A 22,058-nucleotide genomic window follows, 5' to 3' on the forward strand; every position below is an offset into this window, starting at 1 on the left:
TCAGATGGGGGTCCGTGGCCAAATATATATACATCTGGGGGACCTTGACATGAATACGTTTGAGAACCACTTATACGTTTGAGAACCACTTATACTGCAATGTAAAACTACTCCGTTACAAGTGAAAGTCCGGAATTCAAAATGCACTTGAGTAAAAGTAAAAGTACAAAGGAATTGCCATCAAAATTTACTTAAAGTACCAAAAGTAGAAAGTGCTCATTATGCAGTGTCTCATTTCAAGTTTTCAAATGTATAAAAATAGCAGATACAAGCTCACAATGTAGATAAGATGGGGCGATTTTCAAATGGCCGAAATGTATATAGGCCTGAATTAGAAATGTAACGAGTAACCTAATGTTTTCAAATAATTGTGGTGGAGTAAAAATACAGTACAATATTTGGATCCGAGACGCAGTGTACAAATACAAAGTACAAATACCTCAAAATAAGTACAGTATTTAAGTAAATGTACTTTCCACCACTGTTCAAAGTATACCAGCTAGCATTCTCTTGCCTTACATATTTTGTGTATAACGTGCAAGGAGTAGAGCACGCATCTGACCAAAGCACAGATGCCACATCATTAGTCAGCCATCTGATGCATGTCTTTCCCTGTAAGTACAGTAGGCTTACAGTGGACATAATACAGCATGCCTTCACTTCACCTCACAATGTCTCCCACACACTTAACCCATTCAGGCCTGACGTCGAAAAAAAAAAAAAAAATGTTTTCTAAATCATGACAATTTTCGGAAAGATTTGAGGCACATTTTAACGATTTAAAAAAAATAGCAGACCTACAAGTTCATAGCGCGCCACTCGGTGGCGCGCTATGAGCTTGTAGATCTGCTATTTTTCAATAGCTAAATTACAACATAATGTTTGAAACACCAAAAGGGGTTCCCGCCCAAAATGGGTTAATGGTTAATGTGGTTAAACGCTAACGTGACATGGATGCGTTCCAGGTCTCAATGGATTAATTAATCTAAGAACAAGGGAGGTTTTGTGGTAGCCTTGCAGTGGCCAGACGCAAATAGTGTTGTGGTTCTGCTGATTTAAGTAAATAATGTTTTTTAAATGTTATAGTGCTCCAGTTCCAATTTAGCTTGATCACTTTTTAAGCTAAATTCCTCTTGTTTATCCTGCGTCCTGACTCCTGAATGAGTTCTCTCTCATGATTGGACAAAACTGGTATCCCGATAATCCCGACCTGAAAATGTATTTTCCGTTTGAGAGCTTGAGAGACAGGGAAACACTCTAGTCTATGGCAAATGCTTGCCGTTGAAATGTACAGAGCTATTAACACTTACAAAAAAAAAAAAATTACAAATATATAATTATAAAAAGAAGCAGAAATACAGTCAAACTCTGTTCAAAAGCATTAATACAAAGCCCTACTGTATCCAATCAATTACTTACACTTTTTGTCACCAAAACCAGAATCCAATCCCATGCCAACAGAGGTACCAGTACACAATACTACATCAGAAATAAATCCATCTAACAGCAGGGAGCCATTGCCAAAACCCAAAGCAGAGAAATGAATGGAAGCAAACATTGAAAATGTCCAGGGGAGGAGTTAGTACACCACCGCAAAACCCTCAGTGTAAATTCAACTCTGAAAATGCAACAAAAAAAAAACTGACACTTGCTGATCCATTTCTGTGATCTCAACGTTAAATTAACAGTGAGGATTTTATTGTGCACTGTGGAGCAAATGCAAGAGTGTTCCGGGTCCCAGGAGCAGGGATTAGAGGGCGAGGCGTGGGTGGTAATCTGCGTGTAACAGAAGCATCATCCTCATGTCAAGTTCAACTCGGCACACAACACAACGCAGGGCAATCTCTGTTTGGGGAGTGGTTTAAAAGCACTCTCTCAATCCCAATGCAATAATCTGTGTAGTGAAATGGTCATCTTCTACAGCACTCTTTCAAGTGTCATGTTTAATTTGATTCACTGAAATGGTACAGTACTTTGAAAAATTGATTTGATACTCAAAAAAATTGGGGATTCTTTTTGGCATTACTTTATTGGACAAACGGAAGCTGATCACCACTGTAATCCTCACTGATGCATCTGTTGCATCTGCTGTGGAATAAATCCACCTTAATCCTCCCAAAAAGATTCACATGATTGTAACCTGGTCATGTGCGCTTTCAGTAGCCCTAATTGATTTCTGGCTTTCTGGCTGACTATAACAAAAGTCAGAGAAATAGAAAAGGAATATGCTTAACAAAGGAAAGGTCAATTTCTCAAAAGTAGAGAAAGAACGTAGAGAAAGAAAGTATGTGTGTCTGCATCATGTGTATAAATGTGTGTGAACCAATTGTGTCCAAAAATAATCACTGATTAATGAAAGTATAAAGAACAAATCAACTGCTTAATATTGGGGACTAATGCCTATTCTGGGGGGGGGGGGGACAAACAAAAAATAGCAGATCTACAAGCTCACAAAAGTGTACAGTACAGTTGTAGCTCAGATCCAATCTGAAAAGAATTTTGATATACCTTAGATCTGTTTCACTAATAATCGAGGGTTTAAGTGGTAAACTTCTACAGTATATATATTATCATTTTGGCCATTTGAAAATAGCCGATCTATAATCTCACAATGCGTCGCGATGCGACACATTGTGAGATTGGGTATTTTCCAAAGATTTTTATACATTTGAAAACTTGAAATGGGACCTTCTGCACTATGACTAATCTTACTTTTGGTACTTTAAGTACATTTTGATGACAATAATTTGTACTTTTACTCAAGTACATTTTCAAATACAGACTTTGTATTTCTATATTGCAGTATTGATACTTTTACTTAAATAGACAAGTTTTCAGCCAAAGTTTAAAATATATATAAAAAATGTTTTGGGCCATGATGCTGAGGTGTTCTCCTGCAACAGCACACTCTCCCTTTGCCCCCCTCTGGCTGAAGGGACTGTTTATATCCACTAGAGTTTATTAGTCGGGACGTCGGGGGGATTTCAACTTTTAGCCAATTGCAGCGCGAGGCTGTGACGGTGTGTTCAACCCAGCAGTATTATAATGAAAACGCAATGCGATTTCATTGCAATGTATAATATTATCAACATATCTTAGTTTCATCAACATTGTTCATGTGAAATAGTATGTTTATGATTTAATATGTAAGCCTATTGAAATTATGAGAATCGCTATGTATAGCGCATGGTTGGGTGGTGTGAATAACACCAGCAGCAAGCACCCCTCAGAACTAGGAGGGTCCTAGAAGTCACAGAACGTCGGACCCCGACCCCCCCATAAAATCTCCTGGTTGTATGTGCTTGTATGTCCTGTATGTGCTTATTTGTTGAAATGGTGGAAGTGGAAGTGAGTAATAGTATCATGTCACCAGTCACCGCCGCGGCGACTGCCTGCCCGGCTGGCTTGAAGCATGCATTCAACCCGTGCTCGCCAACGGTGACAGCCATCGCGGATCATCATAGCGATTTTTCTTCATTGCAATGAATAACCGTGGACAGAGTAGTTCACATGAACGATGCTGTAGTGGCTGGGGCATTTGAGGGGCAATATATGTTTTATATGCACGATTACAAATAAGACAATTGAATTGAGAGCCAGTGAGTCTCCTCCTCCGCTACTTCCTCATTTGAGACTACTATGGGACTCGTCGTTTATGCTACAGTTACGCTTAAAAAACATGTGAACTCAATGTCATTGTTGTAACTAAGATAGATAGAAATTCATAATTTTTTAATGTCATATTTAGCCATACGAGCAGTGAGCAACAACAGCAGCAACAACAATCCCATAGCCTGAAGTGACCTGGCTCGGCCAATAGAATGACAGGGGGAGGGGGGGGTGGATCTATTTGAATTCTGTGTACAAACACTGGAAACTTTATATATCAGCTTTAAGTCAAAACATTTGAGTACTTTTTCCACCACTGATTCTTCTTACCTGTCACTTCTCCATTAACTTGGGCTTTGTAACGGGAACACATGGTGGTTTGTTTTGGTGCATCCTCACTGGAGACAGGAGTCCCTTCAGGATTGGTGTAAAATAAAAGCAGAGGCTGGAAATGTCCCCGGATACATTTAGAGGCAACATCTTTCCACTTTGATCCAATCTGTGAAATGTGAAGGAGTAGATCAGCTATTTTCATTGACGACATTTGTGTAGAGGGGAGAAAGGAGGGGCCCCTGTGTAGACCTTTGTGAGACAACGGTCGGTTAATCATAAAAGGTTTGATTGGTTAAGAGAAAGTAACACAACCAATATGATTATTTCCCAAAGTTATCCATATTTTGCCACAGGACAAAGTGATTACTTACCTCTTTTACAGTGGCATCGTCAAAGAACATCCATTTTGAAGATTTGGTGTGATAGGCAAAAGCTGAGTAATGTTTAATTGAAAAGCAGATCATCCCCACCAGATGTAACTCGCTTCTTTTGGCATTCTCGTCGGTTACACGATTGAACAACTGAAAGACAAAAGGACATTTTTCCCTTTGGTAAATGCTAAGTCACCGTTCTACTAAGTGTCTACTAAGGTCGTCTTTACAGTCGCTGGTAGAGAAGTAGCAGATGTAGTCCAGGCTGCTTTTCAAGCACCATGGCAAAAATATTTGCCAGAATGGAAAATGTATACTGTATCTTAAATGGGTTTTTTTGCCTTTATTTTATATTTTTTATAGAGGGACAGACAGTAGGCTGACAGGAAATGGGGAGAGAGATGGGGGGAAGACATGCAGTGAAGGCCGTTGGGATCGGGAGTCGAACCCGCGGCACACTGCCAGACTGGGTTGCCAGCCAAGGTGCCTGGACCACTGAGCCATGTATACTGTGTCTATGTGTTCTGTACAGTATTGTATGTTTATTTCTCAAATATTCATTGTCTGGAGTGGTTTGTTTACAGATGGCAGAGAAATGGTGTAGCTCTCGCTGCTCTTACCCCGGACAGGTTTAAGCGTGGACCAAGTGACCTAATGACATCGTCTGTAAGATCCGATTGTTCAGCATCCCATACAAATCCAATAGTGACAATCTCTGGACAGTTCATGAGCACACGCCGGATCTTGATGCTCTGACCACAGTTGCTCTGCAGAGCACATAGTAAGATCAGAATTATTTATTATATATATAAAAAAGACATTGCAATTTTTAATATAGCTACAGTAGTACAACACCAACACAAATTCTGTCATGCTATTCTAAAATATTTTTCTAAATATGCAGCAAAATCGGAAATGCCATAACCTACACACACAGAATCACACACAAATTTAAATATACTTCTAGTTTTTATTTGTCCACACACACACACACACACACACACACACACACACACACACACACACACACACACACACACACACACACACACACACACACACACACACACACACACACACACACACACACACACACACACACACACACACACACACACACACACACACACACACACACACACACACACACTCCATTTTAGTCAGTAGCTGGTACTTTTGAGAAGAAAGGCTAAGGGAACAAGACACTTTGCTACACCAATCTGACTCACATTGAAGTAGGAGACAGCAGTAGCAAGCACAGATGAGAGAGAGAAAAAATGGATAAGCTCCTACTGCTATTTATATCCTAACACTAGTCTGGCACCCTCTCCTTCCGGCTGCTTCAAGTGCAATGTCAAAGCAGAAAGCCCAGAGAGCCAGAACTCTGCATGGAACAACACAGTCACTCCTATCCATCTTCACTGTGCGGATTGCTGGTCAACGTTTAATTCAAATCAAGCAGATGTTTGAAAGCATGCAGAAAAGGCATTGGAAAGTAATGTTAGAGAGTTGCCACTTTATGCGTTTGCAATTGCATATCTTCTTTTGTAATAGAAATAGAAGGGGAATAACAAACGATGACCATAAGAAACATACCGGACATCTTCGGGGATCACCAATAGCGTTTGCTGCCTGCAGCAATTCTCCAAACATGTCTGATCTGAGCCTGTCGTTCTTCCCCATCGTACGATCAACCTGTTGGCTGAACATACAGAGGACAGGTTGTGTAGTCGCCGGTGGATCATAGTTAAACTGGAGGAGGTCCATATATGTTTGCGACAGCATATTCTTGCTGTTGAGCAGAAACCTTGTATCTCCATATTTCAACTTTTAATGTCTCTCGCCCCCCCCCATAAATGAATACCCTACTTTGTCATACAACTCTGTCACACATAAGTAGCGAACATAGCCCATCTACAAGCTCACAACGCATTGCGATGCATGCGAGCTTGTAGATCAGCTATTTTTTCTATCATAGAAAATACATTAGAGTGAAAGTGGTTCCGTCTTGTGTGTGGGTTTCATAAATATTGGATCCATGAAAAGTATTAAGAGCCTGTTTTTTCCATTTCCTGGAAAGAAACGGTTTTGGACATACCAGGTTTCTGCCAGACAGAGACAATATGCACCCTCAGTGGACAGATGCTATACAGGATATTAGCAGTTACATAAAATATCTGTAAATAGGCACTGATGTCCAAGCCATATTTTACACATAGGGCTGTATACATTGTATACACTATAATCATGTATCAAGTATACATATGTAATTGTATTTTTCTTTTGGTTATAACTCTGCACTACTAGGGATGGGCAATTAATCGGTCATCACATCGGTATCGGCAGATATTGGCCTTAAAATGCAATATCGGTATCGAATCGATATCAAAATAATATCAGTTTTAGATATATATATTTTATATTATAATAATTATGTTGAAAAATACATTTTTTTAAAAAAAAGCCTGAAAAAGCCTTTTGTAATGATGAAGACTGCAAATTCTGTCAGTGTTTTCTGGGGAAGCTTTCAAAAGAGTCAACAAGTTTGAACATTTTTAAATAAAAATACTACATTCAAGCTGTTTATGTTGGGATATGGGCCAACATTTCAATAACGGTGCATCCCTAGTTTTGGAATAAAGAGGCATTGCTTCTTCTTTTTTAAGCAAAGCCTTTTTTCAGAATGGACACAATTATTATATATTTTTTAATATAGACTAAAATCATATCGGCATTGGTTATATTGGTTATCGACCATAACAGCAATTCATTATATTGGATATATATTGGATATTGATATCGGCCAAAATATCTCATCGGTAAATCCCTACTCTGCACTGCTACAGTATTTGTCTTTTTCTTTTGCCTCTCTGTTGATTAGATAGTTATACATTTGACTTCATTTGCACAGTGAATAAACAGCACTTCCAAGTCAAAATTTCATATTGTTATCTCAATACCTTTCCCCCACCAGCCATCAGCCCACCACAAGTACATTTTCAACCTGTGAGAATCACTGAAAATGGGGCATGATGATGATGTATGAATGAAGGTGGAGGTTTGTGCTCCGCTGAAGGCCACTGCTGAAATGTTACCATGCTATTTTTGACATGGCAGGAATAAAATTGTGAAATTGAGATTTGTCTACAGCACGTGACATTATGAGTAATACCACGTTCATATACGTTTGGGTTTCAGCAATACCAGGACAAGCGCCATTAAATACTGTTGCATGTGTGAATATGATGTAAGATTGAAATCAGTCTATAGACAAAGGTAACAGTTGGACATATTAAATGTTGATGCAAAGTGTACAATAAATGAATCGTTTCCCCCCAATTATTGATACTATTGATTTAATTTAAAAAATAAATCTGTAAAATGAATCTATATTATCATTTTGGTGGAGGTAAAAGTAGTGATATGTACTCACCATAAAGCAGTGGTGGAGACATAGTGGACCAGTTCAGTGAAAGGGTGGGGGTCAGAAGATGCACCACAACTGCGACAAACAAACTGCAACGTAAAGGATGAGCATTGTTTTATAACAATTTACATTAGTTGGATATAGTTCACTCGAATTATGTGATTTCCTCTTGTACAGTAGGCATTATGGTTACAGCAACAGTGTTATAAACAGTAGTTATTTTACAGCTTATTCAATTGTCTTAACAATGAGTTTCTATTCATTTCTACACAAAGGTTTGTCTTGAATCAGAAATAATCCTGTATTTTGCACAATGTACAATAAAGCAAAATAAATAATAAATGAATTGGAAAGAATATGTACCTGCTCATAAAGTGTCATTGCAAACTTCTGATGGGTTATGCATGATTTGGATGAACAAGCATCGGTTGCAGTGTCTGAAACGATGTGCAGGTGAATCCGTTCCAAGATGTTCTCCTAGTCAAAGCAGGTACAGTGAGAAGTGACTACATGCTACCACACATTGAAAATGACAGATGCTATATAAACATTCTGTGCCATATTGCTGAATTAGTAAATAAATACAAAATACATATAAATTATCACAGGGCCCTGTGAAAGATTTGTCTTGATCGTACAGTACATGTTGACCACTGACTCAATTTCCTTTTGGAGAAATATGGAGGGATGCTTACTGATGCGAGATGACATGCAACACAGGTCCTGAGGTGGAAACTAAACTCCTGACATTCAAGTTATAAGGATATTGCATTCATTCACTGAGCCTCAAGGACCATTCAGTTATGTGCATGGAGGCTGATTCCAAGTCAGCTGGTGAGAACCCAATCAGCTCTGCATTGTTAGATAAGATTGTGGAACTATTGCAGTAAGTCTATTAACCAGGATCATAGACAATAAGCTTTCTAAAAACAAAATTATAGTTCTGAGTTCTGCACCCATGCCAACAATCAAAGTTGTCTTCAAATAAGTAGTGCACACTGCACGTGCACGGTGCATCAAGGACGCAGCATACAGTCTTGAGGGTGGCCTGGCTCACTGCCCCTTTGCTTTCAACAGCTAGGAGCTTCATCTGAAGCATTGTGCGTGTACATATCAATATATGCATTTCATCAACATTTAACCGTAAATCATAAATCACAGGGTGAACATACAAAGCACTCAGCGGCATCATCCATGTGGCCAAGCTGGAAGCGCTGCTCATCCTTGAAGGTTTCAGCAAGGGCGTTACGCAGGCTGTCAGAGGGCAGTGCACGCTCCCTACTCTGTTGAAACTGGCTGAATATACTCTGAAAAATAAAAGAAGAACTCCTTTTGATCTGATGCAATACAACCATGTAGACAAATAGGGTTACAGTATGTGCTGAATGTCTGCTTTTAATTGCTAAAGAGAACTAGTTCCCAGCTTTCAAAACATTCTACTATATTCTATTTGGATGTATTGAATACTGTGTATTAGGGCTGTCACGCTTACTAATTGTAAATTGCGATTAACAATTTAATTGTGTTTTTGGCATTGAACATTATGAATAGGAATTACATTTCTGTTTGGCTTTTAGACTTTGACATAAAAAAGTATGACAAATAACTAAAATGTATGGAAATGGTTGATCTACAAGCTTATAACCCGTCACAAAGTGACGCGTTGTAAGCTTGTAGATCAGCTATTTCGGCTTTTATTTTTTTTATGAACATTTTTCAACATGAACACGATTATGACGATTACTGTATGTCGAAATAATTGCAACTATCTCAAATAATTGTGATTAAACTGTTATGTAATAATTGTGACAACCCTACTGTGCACACTGAATACCGACCTTTAGAGCACAGAAAATGCAAGCATCACCCAGACAGAAGTGACCTGGAAGCTGCCTCAGACTTCTCCTGAATATGTCCAGCTGCCACAGCACCTGTAAAGGTTTGGTATTTTATTGACATATTTTGTATTGTCTTTACGGAAGAAAATGATGACAAAATGAAAAAAACTAGTTAAACGCATTGTGATCTACACACTCACAATGCGTTGCAATGTGACATGTTGTGAGCTTGTAGTAGATCTGCAATTTTTTTTAAAGTAATCGTTAATTTATCAAAATCAAGGCAAATGACAGTTTGAAATAACAGCAACTTATTGATTTGAGGTCTTACAGCCCAGGCATGCACTGAAGCTCACCTGAACAGCACTGTTGAGGAAGCAGCTGTTCTGGCCGGGCTCATTCAGCAGACCTTTGGTGAGAGCCAGTGACAGCATGCTCCCAGGCTGATAGGACTTCTTCAACCCCCCTCCAGGCTTTTTGAACATCTTCACCCATGCCATTGAGTTGGACCCTGTTCCTGACGAGAGAGAGAATCACCTTCTTATATGTTTCAATGAGTTTTGGGGTATATTATTAACTCAACCATTGCCAAATGGCAGGAGCGATAGTTCAGCTAGTGCCACCATAGACTCGTTCTATTTTTTAGAACGAGAGTTGTAAGATTTGCGGTAATTCATGATTATAATGTTATCAATTAATGCCCCTTTAAAAAGAAGTTCAAAACGTCCTTGGCAGTGGGGGATTTCATGAAAAAGAAGTTAAATACGAGACCTGAGGCCAATTCTACAAATGCCTTCTAAAATCAGTCATTCTCAAACCTTTTCTTAATGCCTGCCGCCATTAATTAATCCCTCGATTGCGTATTGCCATGGTTTAATCACGCGTGACACTTACTTTGAAGAGCCAAATATCCGTATCGCATTTTACTATGAAACCATTCCGTGTGTGTTGACGAAGCTGGTGCTCGTTCTCTCGGTCGGTGGTGGAAAAAGTGGACCGCGAGTATCACAGCGCCTGCTACAGGCCGTTGAAAACGCTTGTCTGGGACAAAGCGTCCTCTGCAATGTCGCTTCTGTGAGATAAAGCCGTCTGAAAACAGAGCCGGCAATGTTAGTGGATGCGCGCGCATTTTCAAAATGGCCGCGCCCATTGTGTCAGAAGCATAACAAAGCTAACGGACGGTAGATTTCGATACGATCGTATTAAAACATGCATTAATGAATACATCGCTGTTAAAACGGCTTTTCCGTTTGTGGCAGGCTACAAGATTCTACGTGTTAATATTCCTATGTTCCTGGCGGGTAAACGATTAATTCAAAATCATTCTACATTTTTCAAAGGCTTTCAAGATTCTTTTTTAAATGTTCAAAAATGGCAGATGTACAAGCTCGCAGTGCAGCACAAAGTGACACGCTGTGAGCTTGAATATCTGCTATTTTTAAATAGCCATGGCAAGTCTAAAATGACTTTCCCGGTTTGAATGGGTTAAAAGTGGTGCATATTGTTCAGCTAAAATAAGTGTTAATTAGCTATATATTCATAGCTGTAGCTGACCTATTGTTGTATTATATAGAAATTTCACGAAATACCTTTCGTTTATGGGTAGGTTTCCTTCAAAACCTAGCTGCAGAACATTATTTTATGTACTCCCAGGACAGAAAATTCTAGAATTTTCGCTGTCCTGGGCTCTAAGGGTGACGTAGGAAGCCACGCCTATCCCGTATAGATACCTGCGTGGCTACGTCAGCCCTCATTCAACTTTTCTTCTGCTAAGCTGCGAGAACGAACTTTAACATTCCAGTGTGTGCAGGGTAATATATCTCGCAAACTCGGCCGAGAGATTAATTCTTTAGGACCGTGAGATCTCTGGCACACTCTCGAAGCAAACAGAAGGATACTTCTCGAGAAAAAAAGCCGAACTTCGACACAAGTGAGTTCTAGGCAACTTGTTGCTACGCTAGCTTGTCGAAAAAACAGCTCGCGCCTCTTTTTCTCTCTCGCTAAAGCTAGCGTTTGTTAGCTTAAAGCTATCGATAGTTAGCTTAGCGCTACTAGGCAGATACGCCTGTGGTCTACTATTACACGCCACGAGGAAGATAAACCTGTGGCTGTTAAGCACTCGGACTCCTCTCTCTACAAGCAACCATGTCGCTGACGAGGGAGACCCAGCCCGGGGAAAGACGCCATCGAGGACAGCCGGTGCCCGCCGACTGTCAAGAAGGCCCCAAACAAAAGACGTGCTCCACCTGGGGATGCGGGAACACGATGTCGGGCAAAGACGGGCATGACGAGTGCATGTATTGTCTCGGCCTCACCCACACCCGTGAGTCCATGGAGGAAATCGGTCCCGTTTGCCTCCATTGTGAGAAAATGGACGACGACGTCCTAAACAACAGGCTCGGACGTGTCCAAAGGTATTATGACAACTTTGCCGCCCACGGACTCCGAGAGAGGAGCCCCACTCCTCCCCCGCGACGAGCTCGCATACAAGTCCCGCCAAAGGGGCTTTGGCCCCGCGTCACCACCGGAGAGGGACAACGAGCTACCCCGAGACAGAGGCTCGACTACTCGGGCAACAGAGCCCCAACCGGAGCCTCTTCTTCAAGAGCAGCACCTGCCGGCGCTAGCCGAGACAGGTACGCTACTTCAGCCTCTGCAACCAGGGCTCACGAGGCCACTGATTACGAGGCTCATGGCGCGAGGCCAAGGGATACCTTCGCACCGCGCCGCTCTTCCCCAGCTCCACGTGCTCGACAACACGTCGTGCAGGCCACCATTGAGTGCCCGCCCAGACATACAGCTAGACGCAGACAGCCTGCCGTTGCACCCAGCTATATGGCGGACCGCCTGGACCTTTCCCCAGACCGCGCAATGTCTCCCGGTGGGGAGCATTGGACTACCAGGGAGGAAGGGGAGCTTCGTGATGACGAGCTCCCTTCCTTCCAGGAGCAACTCCAGGACTACCACGTCCTGGACGAGGCCTACGCGGACGAGCGAGATGGCCATGATGACCTCTCCCCCGGGGACTACGTCAGCACCACTCGTCGCCCCTTCGACGACCTGGATGCCATGGACATACAGGAGCACCAGCAAGCCAGGGCTCCTGTCCCCCCGCCTCCTGTACCCCCCATGGATGACTCCAATATTTACGAGATATACAGGAAGGCTAGTGCACGTTGTAACCACACATGGCCTAAGTCAACTGTCAAGGTACTACCATGGGAAGGCAGGACTGATGAGTCCGCCCCCCCCCCTGCACCTAGAAGACAGAAGCTCCCTATGGCACAGGGCTTCGAGGAGGCCATGATGCACGCCTGGGACGAACCCCTCCTGAAGGTGGATTTTCCCAAGGCCAGCGCCAAGGGGCCCAACGACATACCAGATAAACAAACCCTCGCCATAGACTTCATGCCAGCTATGGACAAGGCTATAGCGGCCTACCTGGCCAACCCTGCAGCTCCTAGAGTGGATCACCACGTAAAGGAACCGCAGCTCCTGTCCAGCAGCGTGAGGGAAGCCTCAAAACTGAACAAGTGGCAGTATGCACACATGTCCTTCGTGGCGAAGGCCCTCAATGCAGGAGCACTTCTCCAGGGTTCCATGAAGAGCCTCCTCATTGAGATGGGACAGAAGTCCATTAAAGTCCAGCTAGCGGAACTGCCAGAAGACCTGGCCGAGTTACGCCGCCTGAATCACGAGATGGCCACCCTCCAGAGGGACTCCACTCTCCACAACGCCAAGGCAATGGCATGTTCCATCCTCCAGGAGAGATGGCGTTGGGTCGATCAGACCAGCGCCATCTCCCTGGAGACAAAGAAAGAGTTTGTGGCTGGAAATATCCACCCAGACAGTATGTTTAAGGACGCTCTGGCCAAGATGTCAGAGACCATCCAACAGCTCGAGTCCTCCACCAAGACGATGAAGGCGCTCGAACCGCTGGCCAACCAGGCCGCCCCGGTAGGCCGCCCCAAGGCTAAGAAGGCACCCTGGAAGGCCAAGACCGATGACAAACCCAGGTCCCAGGACCGGAGCGGAGATAGACAGCGACAGCCTGCAGGCCGAGGCAGAGCAGACCGCCGCACCTCTCCGCCGCCCTACAAGGCCAGGAGCGCTCCCAGAGGCCGAGGCCAGGGGAAGCGCAAATGACCTGCCCGGGCCGGGTCATCTTCCCCACCACACTCAGAGTTCAAGGCCAGAGGTGGGGATCACAGATCTCACCTCAGAGCCTGCGCTGAAGCGCTTAAGGGGGCCTGTACACAGTGCTGTGAGCACCGTTGTACAGACCCCGAAAATTGTTATGTGCAATTCACATGTGTATGTTTTTCCACGTTGTTCAATAAAGAAAACAAAAAAACAAAAAACACAAAAAACAATAAAACCAACTCTGAAGGGCATAGGCCCAGTGGGAAAGATAACCCACACTGTGACAGCTTTAGCTGTCACAGGCCAAAAACTCCACGCCAATTTTTTCCAAACTCAATACCGAAAAAATTCACTAGAGGGAGACATTTCACACAAAGTAAGTCTTCCCCTAGGCAGGCCATGCACCACGCTGACAAGCGCAGGGAACCCTTTGTCACGTCATCTGTCACAATGGCGGATATCCGGGGCTTCCCCGTGGATAATCCGTACAATTCAGACAGGATACAGGCTACAGTTCGCCTCGAAACCGCCCACTTCCAGGAAAATTATTTTCTCAGAAGCGAGCGGGCAAAAGGCCGCCATTCTGCAAGAGGAAATCAATTCATTAATGCAGAAAGGCGCCATCACAGAGGTGGCCCTCGACCAATCAATGAACGGTTTTTACTCCCGCTATTTCTTGGTAAAGAAAAAGGGGGGCGGACTCCGTCCCATTCTAGACCTGAGGGCATTGAATCGTCACTTAAAAAAGCTGCGATTCAAAATGCTTACTCCACCAGTCCTCCTACGCCTAATTCGCGAAGGGGACTGGTTTACGTCAATAGACCTGCAAGACGCATATTTCCACATTCCGATTTACCCGCCGCACAGAAAATTTCTGCGCTTCGGGTTCAGAGGAAAAGTGTACGAGTACACAGTCCTTCCCTTCGGAATGTCACTGAGTCCCAGAGTCTTCATAAAGTGCACCGCGGCAGCTATCGCTCCGCTCCGACAGCAAGGGATCCGTCTCGCTACATACGTAGACGACTGGATCCTACTTGCAGACTCTCCACGAGAAGCACTGTCGCACACACATCGTGTGCTCAGCCACCTCGACTCGCTTGGGTTTATAATAAACCACGAGAAGAGCATGCTTATGCCAACACAGTCAATAGACTTTATAGGCATAACACTGAACTCAATCTCTTACACGGCCCGCCTGAGCCAAGAGAGAATAGACGCAACACTGCAGTGCGTGGCGTCATTCAAAAGGGGACGCTCGATTCCTTTTCATGCATGCCTCCGGATGGCGGGGTTAATGGCCTCTGCGGTCTATTTAATCCGCCTAGCAAGGCTACATATGAGACCTTTCCAACGATGGATAGGCTCTCTACATGTACCAATGCACCGTCGGCACCAGAAGGTAACAGTAACATCACAATGCATACTAGCCCTTCAATGGTGGTCAGACAGGAAAACCCTCTCAGAGGGCGTCCCCATGGGAAAGCCTCTGATCAGGAAAGTCATCACTACAGACGCCAGCATGACAGGCTGGGGAGCCACGATGGAAGGACTCACAGCCAGAGGTTTATGGTTGGGGCCACTACGTGCCCTTCACATAAATTACTTAGAGCTCATGGCAGTCTTCCTCGCCCTGAAACACTTCGAGCAGCGCATCCTGGGTTGCCATGTCCTAGTCAGGACAGACAACACCACGGCCATGTGCTACATCAACAGACAAGGTGGACTCAGGTCCCCTCGTCTTCATCAACTGGCTCAGAAACTGATCCTGTGGTGCAACACACGCGTCCTCTCAATAGTAGCGTGTCACGTCCCAGGTCTTCTGAACACAGGGGCAGACCTGCTGTCCAGAGGACCTCTCCGCTACTCAGACTGGTCACTACACCCTCATGCAGTGGCCCAGGTCTGGAGCAGGTTTGGGAAATCCAAGGTGGATCTCTTTGCCACAGAGGAGAACACGAAGTGTCCCCTCTTCTTCGCAATCAGGGGACCATCAACGTTGGGGCTAGACGCTCTGTCACACCAATGGCCCAAAACCCTTCTCTACGCCTTTCCCCCGCTATCCCTCATCAGCCCCACTCTGGACAGAGTGAGGACTCAGGGTCTGAAGGTGCTCCTAATAGCCCCGTCGTGGGGGGTCTGGAGGTCGGAAATAACCCCTCTCCTCTACGACCAGCCGTGGAGAATTCCCCTTCGAGCGGATCTCCTCTCTCAAGCGAGGGGGGAGATCTTCCACCCTCACCCCCAGGACCTAGACCTATGGGTCTGGCCCGTCAAAGGGTGATGTTGACTGCCGTGGGTCTACCTCCGAACGTAATCGAAACGATTCAGAAAGGCAGAGCCCAGTCAACAAGGGACCGTTACGACACAGCCTGGCGCGTCTTCGAGCATTGGTGCTCACGAAGACCAGACCAAACAGTCCCCTACCAGGCCTCAGTGATCGACGTCCTGTCATTCCTGCAGGAGCTCCTAGACAGCGGCCTAGGCCTCTCCTCAGTCAAGGTCCATTTGGCGGCAATCTCTGCCTGCCACCCAGGCTTTGATAACCAGACGGTGTGGAAGCACCCGCTGGTAAAACAATTCATGAAGGGTGTACGCAGGGAACATAGGACATGCAGATCCCTCGTTCCCTCGTGGGATTTGTCCCTGGTTCTAAAGGCTCTGGCTACAGCACCCTTTGAACCACTACAAACCGTGAGCCTCAAGCTCCTAACCCTGAAGGTGGCTCTCCTGATCGCACTCACGACAGCAAAAAGGGTCAGCGACCTACATGCGCTCTCGATCTCTCCAGACTGCATGAGGTTCGATGAGGGGTCGACCAAGGTCACCCTAAAGGCAAACCCCGCCTTCATTCCCAAAAATGCTCTCTCAGTGTGTGTGCCAGTGAACCTACAGGCTTTCCATCCCCCGCCGTTCTCCTCTGACGAAGACAGCAGGCTTAATTGCCTCTGCCCAGTCAGAGCTTTACGCATATACGCGGATAGACTGGCTCCCTTCAGACAAGGAAGCCAACTCTTTGTGTCCTGGGGTGCCAGGACCAAAGGAAAGCCCGTCACGAAGGTCACTATCTCTAACTGGATAGTGGAAGCCATCCGTCTGGCCTACACTAGCCAAGGCGTGGATTCCCCTCAAGCCCTGAGGGCCCACTCCACAAGAGGTGTGGCAGCTTCCTGGGCACTCTACAAGGGTGTCTCCATTCAGGAAGTCTGCACAGCAGCAAGCTGGTCTACACCCTCGACTTTCGCCACATACTATAACCTAGATGTGGCAGCGCCTTCGCTAGCGCACGCGGTCTTGGGGGCCGCTGCTCAGTAAAGCATCAGGGCAGCATAGCGCTGCCTCCTGCTCTCCACAAGGACTAGGTTCTGGACCCAAAGGGGTCCGAGCCCCTCCCAAAAGGTTTACCTGGGACCCACTGGAAGTTCAGGTCACGGGAGTTCATAAAGTCCCATAAACGAAAGGTATTTCGTGAAATTTCTATATAATACAACGTTAAAGGTTACTTTAGTAACCACGGTTGTATATATAAATTGAACGAAATACCTTTCGTGGAACGCCCTTCTGTTCTCTAAAGCAGAAGAAAAGTTCCGAATGAGGGCTGACGTAGCCACGCAGGTATCTATACGGGATAGGCGTGGCTTCCTACGTCACCCTTAGAGCCCAGGACAGCGAAAATTCTAGAATTTTCTGTCCTGGGAGTACATAAAATAATGTTCTGCAGCTAGGTTTTGAAGGAAACCTACCCATAAACGAAAGGTATTTCGTTCAATTTATATATACAACCGTGGTTACTAAAGTAACCTTTAACGTTACGAAACTTCAAAAGTAGAAAACTCAAATGCGATTTCCTATCTTGGCCTATACTGGTATGTGGCAGCGTTCCCGTTAAGCAGATCTGGATGACATCACACCTCAGCTTAGACACCGTTTTCATTAAGTTACCAGTTATCCAAATGACTTATCTGGTCAGGTGCCAGAAGAATTGCTGTACCTTCTCCAGAGATGTGGGGAGGCTTGCAGCCGGACATGGTGGGGGATGCGAGGAGCTGGTACTGTGGTCTGGCCATGGGCGCCACCCATCTCATCCCCATACACCTCCGGAGTTCTTCATTGAAGAGTATTGACACAATCAGCCACAGGGCATCTTTATCCTGGCACTACTGTGCATTGAGAGACAAAGGGACACGATCTAGAAAACAAAAAGAAGTGAGATTATTGTGTAGCATTGGTGTATTTCCATTTGATTAAAATGCCCTTTAAATGTAACCACTTGTGCAGTGGCGTGCACAGACATTGTGAGAGGCAGGTGCTCAAGTGAAAAAAAGGCACCTTGTACGGCACATGGAACCGCCATCTGCCTTAATAGTGTGTGAGATTTATATAGATTTCGGGGCATAAATAATATATTAGAAGCTTTTAATCCAGAATTGATCAATGTCACCATGTGACCATACTGTACGCTGTACAAAACAAAAATAAAATGAACAAACTGTACCAAAGAACTAACTTTCAGAGGGCAAAAGGGCAGGTGCTCTAGCGCCACCTAGTGTCTATCTGTGCACGCCACTGCACTTGTGACTTTCAACCTGGCAAGGCTGGCATCCATATTTTGGGCATGTCATTATAGACAAACTACATTTTCAATTATTATGTTTTCCTTCCAAAAATAGCAGATGGGCTATTTTTGTTATGCTACACTGTTGTGTCACAAAGTAAAAATCTGGTTTAAGTGGTAAATACCATAACTGCCTTTGCAACATGAAACTGTATCAGTAATGTAATCTGCTACAGAACATGATATGGAGGTCCAATGTGTAAATTAAATGTGAAAATGACAATAAATGTAGCCTTATGTAGGTCTACTCTACACTGTCATCAAAGTACAAAAGACCTGATCAAAACATTAAGAGTAGACTTAGCACTCATTATCAATTAAAATGTGTATTTGAAGCTTTAAGTATGCATTTACTGTTCAGAATGATGACTTGAGTTATGATTAACTAAAAGAGAATGTTACATTAAGATAATAACATATGACACATATAACACTTCCTTATACCCCTAAAAAAAAAACTGAAAACTCACTTCATATACCACCTCCTCTTGACCTGTAGAAAACTAACTCACTCACTGAATAACTTGTCATATAGAATTACTTCAACAACTACTAAAATTAAAGGTTTCTAAAAACAGTAGGTTAAAAATACTTCAACTCATGTGCTTGTTATTTATTTTACTAACATTGATCCTGCCTGCCTTGTCCTATAGTTCTTTTAACAACCATTCAGACTTAGAGCTGTTTATGCTGAAAAGCAGTTGCTTTTGTGTCAACACTAATAGTTTACCAAGAGAGGATGGATTATTGAGCAGTTAGATTCTTGAAGTTTGAGAAAGAGATCTCACTCGTTCCAGTCCTCCTCCTGTGTAATGTGTGTACAATATAAATTACTATTACATTATATTATATGTATTTATTTGTTATTTATTATTACATTTATGCCGTGAGACACGCTGCTACAGACAAGTGCGCGTGTCAAAAAGAACAGATCTATAAGCCAATGGGTCGCAGCAATGTTGTGGATCAGTTTTTGCGCATGCGCGCGGGGGGAAACCACTTCACTACAGTAGCCCAAATATGCCGCAACTTGCGGTCATGGTCAGTCTGGAATAAAAGCCTGTTATTGCAACAAAAAAATAACATGGCCGAGACACTCACCTTGTATGAGTGGAGAGATCTGCCTCCTGGCTGGCCTCTGGTGTATGATGTGTTCGGCCAAGCAGCTTATTGTGTCAACACCAGTCAGATCTACCCCAACCTTTAACAGTAAATAAAAGGTCTAAAATCGCTGCAGATATGGTCAGACGTTTAGTGCGCGTGGCGTGGATAGCCTGCCCATACAGTAGATAGATACGCGCGTGCCTGTTCGGTATAGCTTCCTCCCCAGTCCTCCGATAACGTTACAAATACTCGCTCATGTATCGCCTACCTCGGTACTCTTTTACTACCAGCCGGAATGATGCAGAATTGCAGATGCTACCAGAAAGACGCAGTGGCCACCATTATAACGATTAAAAGCCGTCCTGCACAACGGGACTGCTCTGGCATGTCCAGCCAGACTGTTCCGTCACTTTAAATGATTTCAACGCGCCCGTCAAACGTACCTGCATAATTATATTACTTCCTCTTGGTTTGCTTCACAATAAGATTAATGTTGATTGTTGACTAAAAATATGTACTGTTGTTGCGGGCTTGGCTAACATGAGTAACATGTTTCTCATCTAGTCTACTCTACAATAAAAAACACTGTATATAAAAAAAAGCACTGTTCTGATGTAAACAAGTCTTAAATAGTGCTTTTTCTGGTTTTATCCTGTAGCAGTTTTTGTATTGTCTTGTGCCTTCGTTTTGAAATGAACCCATTTCTATACATACTGTGAATAAACATTTCAATCAATTCAATATGTGCAGAACTCTCCCCTAATACACGATAGCTTCGGGTAAGCCTATAAATAACAATAATACAAATCATGGAGATGTCAATTAAATTTAGAAAATGTATTAAAAATAATAATATTAATTTCTGTTTGTGATGGAGTTCTATTTACACGAAAAAATGTACAATATAAAACTTGTATAAATTATGCCTTCTAAGAGTAGTGGGGCTAAATCAAATTATGGAGTGATAGTGGGATACAAGAATTATTATTAACTAAAATATTGACTTGACTTAGTAATTGTTGGTTTATTTTGAAGTTCCACGAGCGGAAGTTAAATTATTAGTGAGGTCCACTTGACGAGCGTGTTAAAATTATTCTAACCTACCGGAACACTGGTCCTGTGGTCCAGCTGGGCTCCATGCAGTGGCTACAGTAGGATGTCCGACTCGGATTAGATGTTTTGGTACTTGAGAGAGAGAGGTCAAAGTCCGCCCCTAGTGTTGCCTAAAGGGCATTGCTGTAGTTCAGAGAAACGTGGCGATTGAGGTCCAGTGCAGTGCCAGAGAGGCAGAAGGTCAGACTTCTAACTTTACTTGTTATAATGATGAGAGAAGACATGCCTTGGGCCTGGTTTCATAATCAGATGTAGTTATGCTTTCAGTTTACCATCAGTTCACCACCACACACTAGTCTGTGTTTATCTGCTGCAGTGCTGCTGCTGCTGGTGCTATTCTTACTTTCTGTAAATATAGTGTCAAGTGAAACCTGGCAGATTATTTACACTACTGTGTGTGTGTGTGTGTGTGTGTGTGTGTGTGTGTGTGTGTGTGTGTGTGTGTGTGTGTGTGTGTGTGTGTGTGTGTGTGTGCGTGCGCGCAAGCGTGTTGTTGCTTAGTTTAAGGCAGGGGTGCCCACTCTTTTTTGACTTGAGAGCTACTTTCAAAATGACCAGCTCAACAAGATCTACCCACCTGAAAACATTATAATAGCATTGCTGAAAATGGCTTTGGAATAGCGGCGCTGGCATTACATTTAAGACAAATGCACTTGGAATGGGAAAGGGGAGAAATGGAATAGGTTGAGACTTTCTGTAATTTAATTTGTAATTCTACGACATTTAATTGTGAGCAGCAACACTCTTGAAAACAAAGTATTGCATTATGGGTTTGAGCTAACAGGCCCTTTTTGATGTCAATCAATCAAGTGAACTTAATTCCAGTGGCAGATGCAATTTCTTTTTTTATATTTAAATTAAATATCCTTTTAGGGACATGTCATGTGGTCTACCTGCACAGCCTTTGTGATCTACTGGTAGATCACGATCTACCTTTTGGGCACCCCTGGTTTAAGGCATGTGTGCTACACATTATGAATTCTGATATGGAAGACCCTTGTTAAAAAATGCCTTGCCGTTCTCTCATAAAATTATGTTTTTTTTGTGATAATTCTGAGCACTGAAGCTCTATTTGTTGAAACACGTGCTTTGGCAGTTTGGCAGTGGCACCCCCACCCTCTCTTTAACCAGTGCCCACCCCTTCCATACCCATGCTTCCCACCACATTACAACACATTTTCCAGAACACTTCTAACTGCATTTTGACTGAATGGTCACAGTGATCTGGATACATGCAAAAATAAGAAATAAGAAATAAGAAATAATAATAATAATACTTAATTAATAATTAAGTATTATTACGTAATTGATATAATTGAAACAGTGAAAGGAATACAATTCAGATAAAGGCCATGGGGGTCACCAAAACCCTATAGCGACAGCGTTAATTAATTCTCCAGGCAACTCAATCTGGCGACTAGTTTTAGAGATAGTCTTGGATCTTTTGTCTGTGTAAAGTATTGCCTTTTGTCTGTGTCTCAGACATACAAATCAAACAGCCTGCCAGT

General features: G+C 43.5%; 1 protein-coding gene across 4 annotated transcripts in view; it reads right to left on the reverse strand.

Annotated features, from left to right (window-relative positions):
• Positions 1 to 19,836, reverse strand: part of usp53b (ubiquitin specific peptidase 53b) — a 32,763-nt gene extending 12,927 nt beyond the window's left edge. For 3 of the 4 annotated variants that reach the window (XM_079499778.1, XM_079499780.1, XM_079499777.1), the window contains exons 1-11: positions 19,435 to 19,836; positions 17,710 to 17,907; positions 9,935 to 10,095; positions 9,579 to 9,671; positions 8,913 to 9,047; positions 8,104 to 8,217; positions 7,747 to 7,829; positions 5,910 to 6,015; positions 4,934 to 5,080; positions 4,314 to 4,463; positions 3,940 to 4,108 (exon numbers count right to left, since the gene is read on the reverse strand). In XM_079499778.1, the coding sequence (XP_079355904.1) occupies positions 3,940 to 4,108; positions 4,314 to 4,463; positions 4,934 to 5,080; positions 5,910 to 6,015; positions 7,747 to 7,829; positions 8,104 to 8,217; positions 8,913 to 9,047; positions 9,579 to 9,671; positions 9,935 to 10,095; positions 17,710 to 17,809 (1,258 nt within the window). In that variant the 5' untranslated portion in view covers positions 17,810 to 17,907; positions 19,435 to 19,836. The remainder of the gene's footprint in view (positions 1 to 3,939; positions 4,109 to 4,313; positions 4,464 to 4,933; positions 5,081 to 5,909; positions 6,016 to 7,746; positions 7,830 to 8,103; positions 8,218 to 8,912; positions 9,048 to 9,578; positions 9,672 to 9,934; positions 10,096 to 17,709; positions 17,908 to 19,434) is intronic. The other variant, XM_079499779.1, reaches the window with a different exon arrangement.
• Positions 19,837 to 22,058: the final 2,222 nt, after the last annotated feature.

This window comes from Electrona antarctica, assembly GCF_951216825.1.
Source record: "Electrona antarctica genome assembly, chromosome: 4".
Taxonomy (NCBI): Eukaryota; Metazoa; Chordata; class Actinopteri; order Myctophiformes; family Myctophidae; genus Electrona; species Electrona antarctica.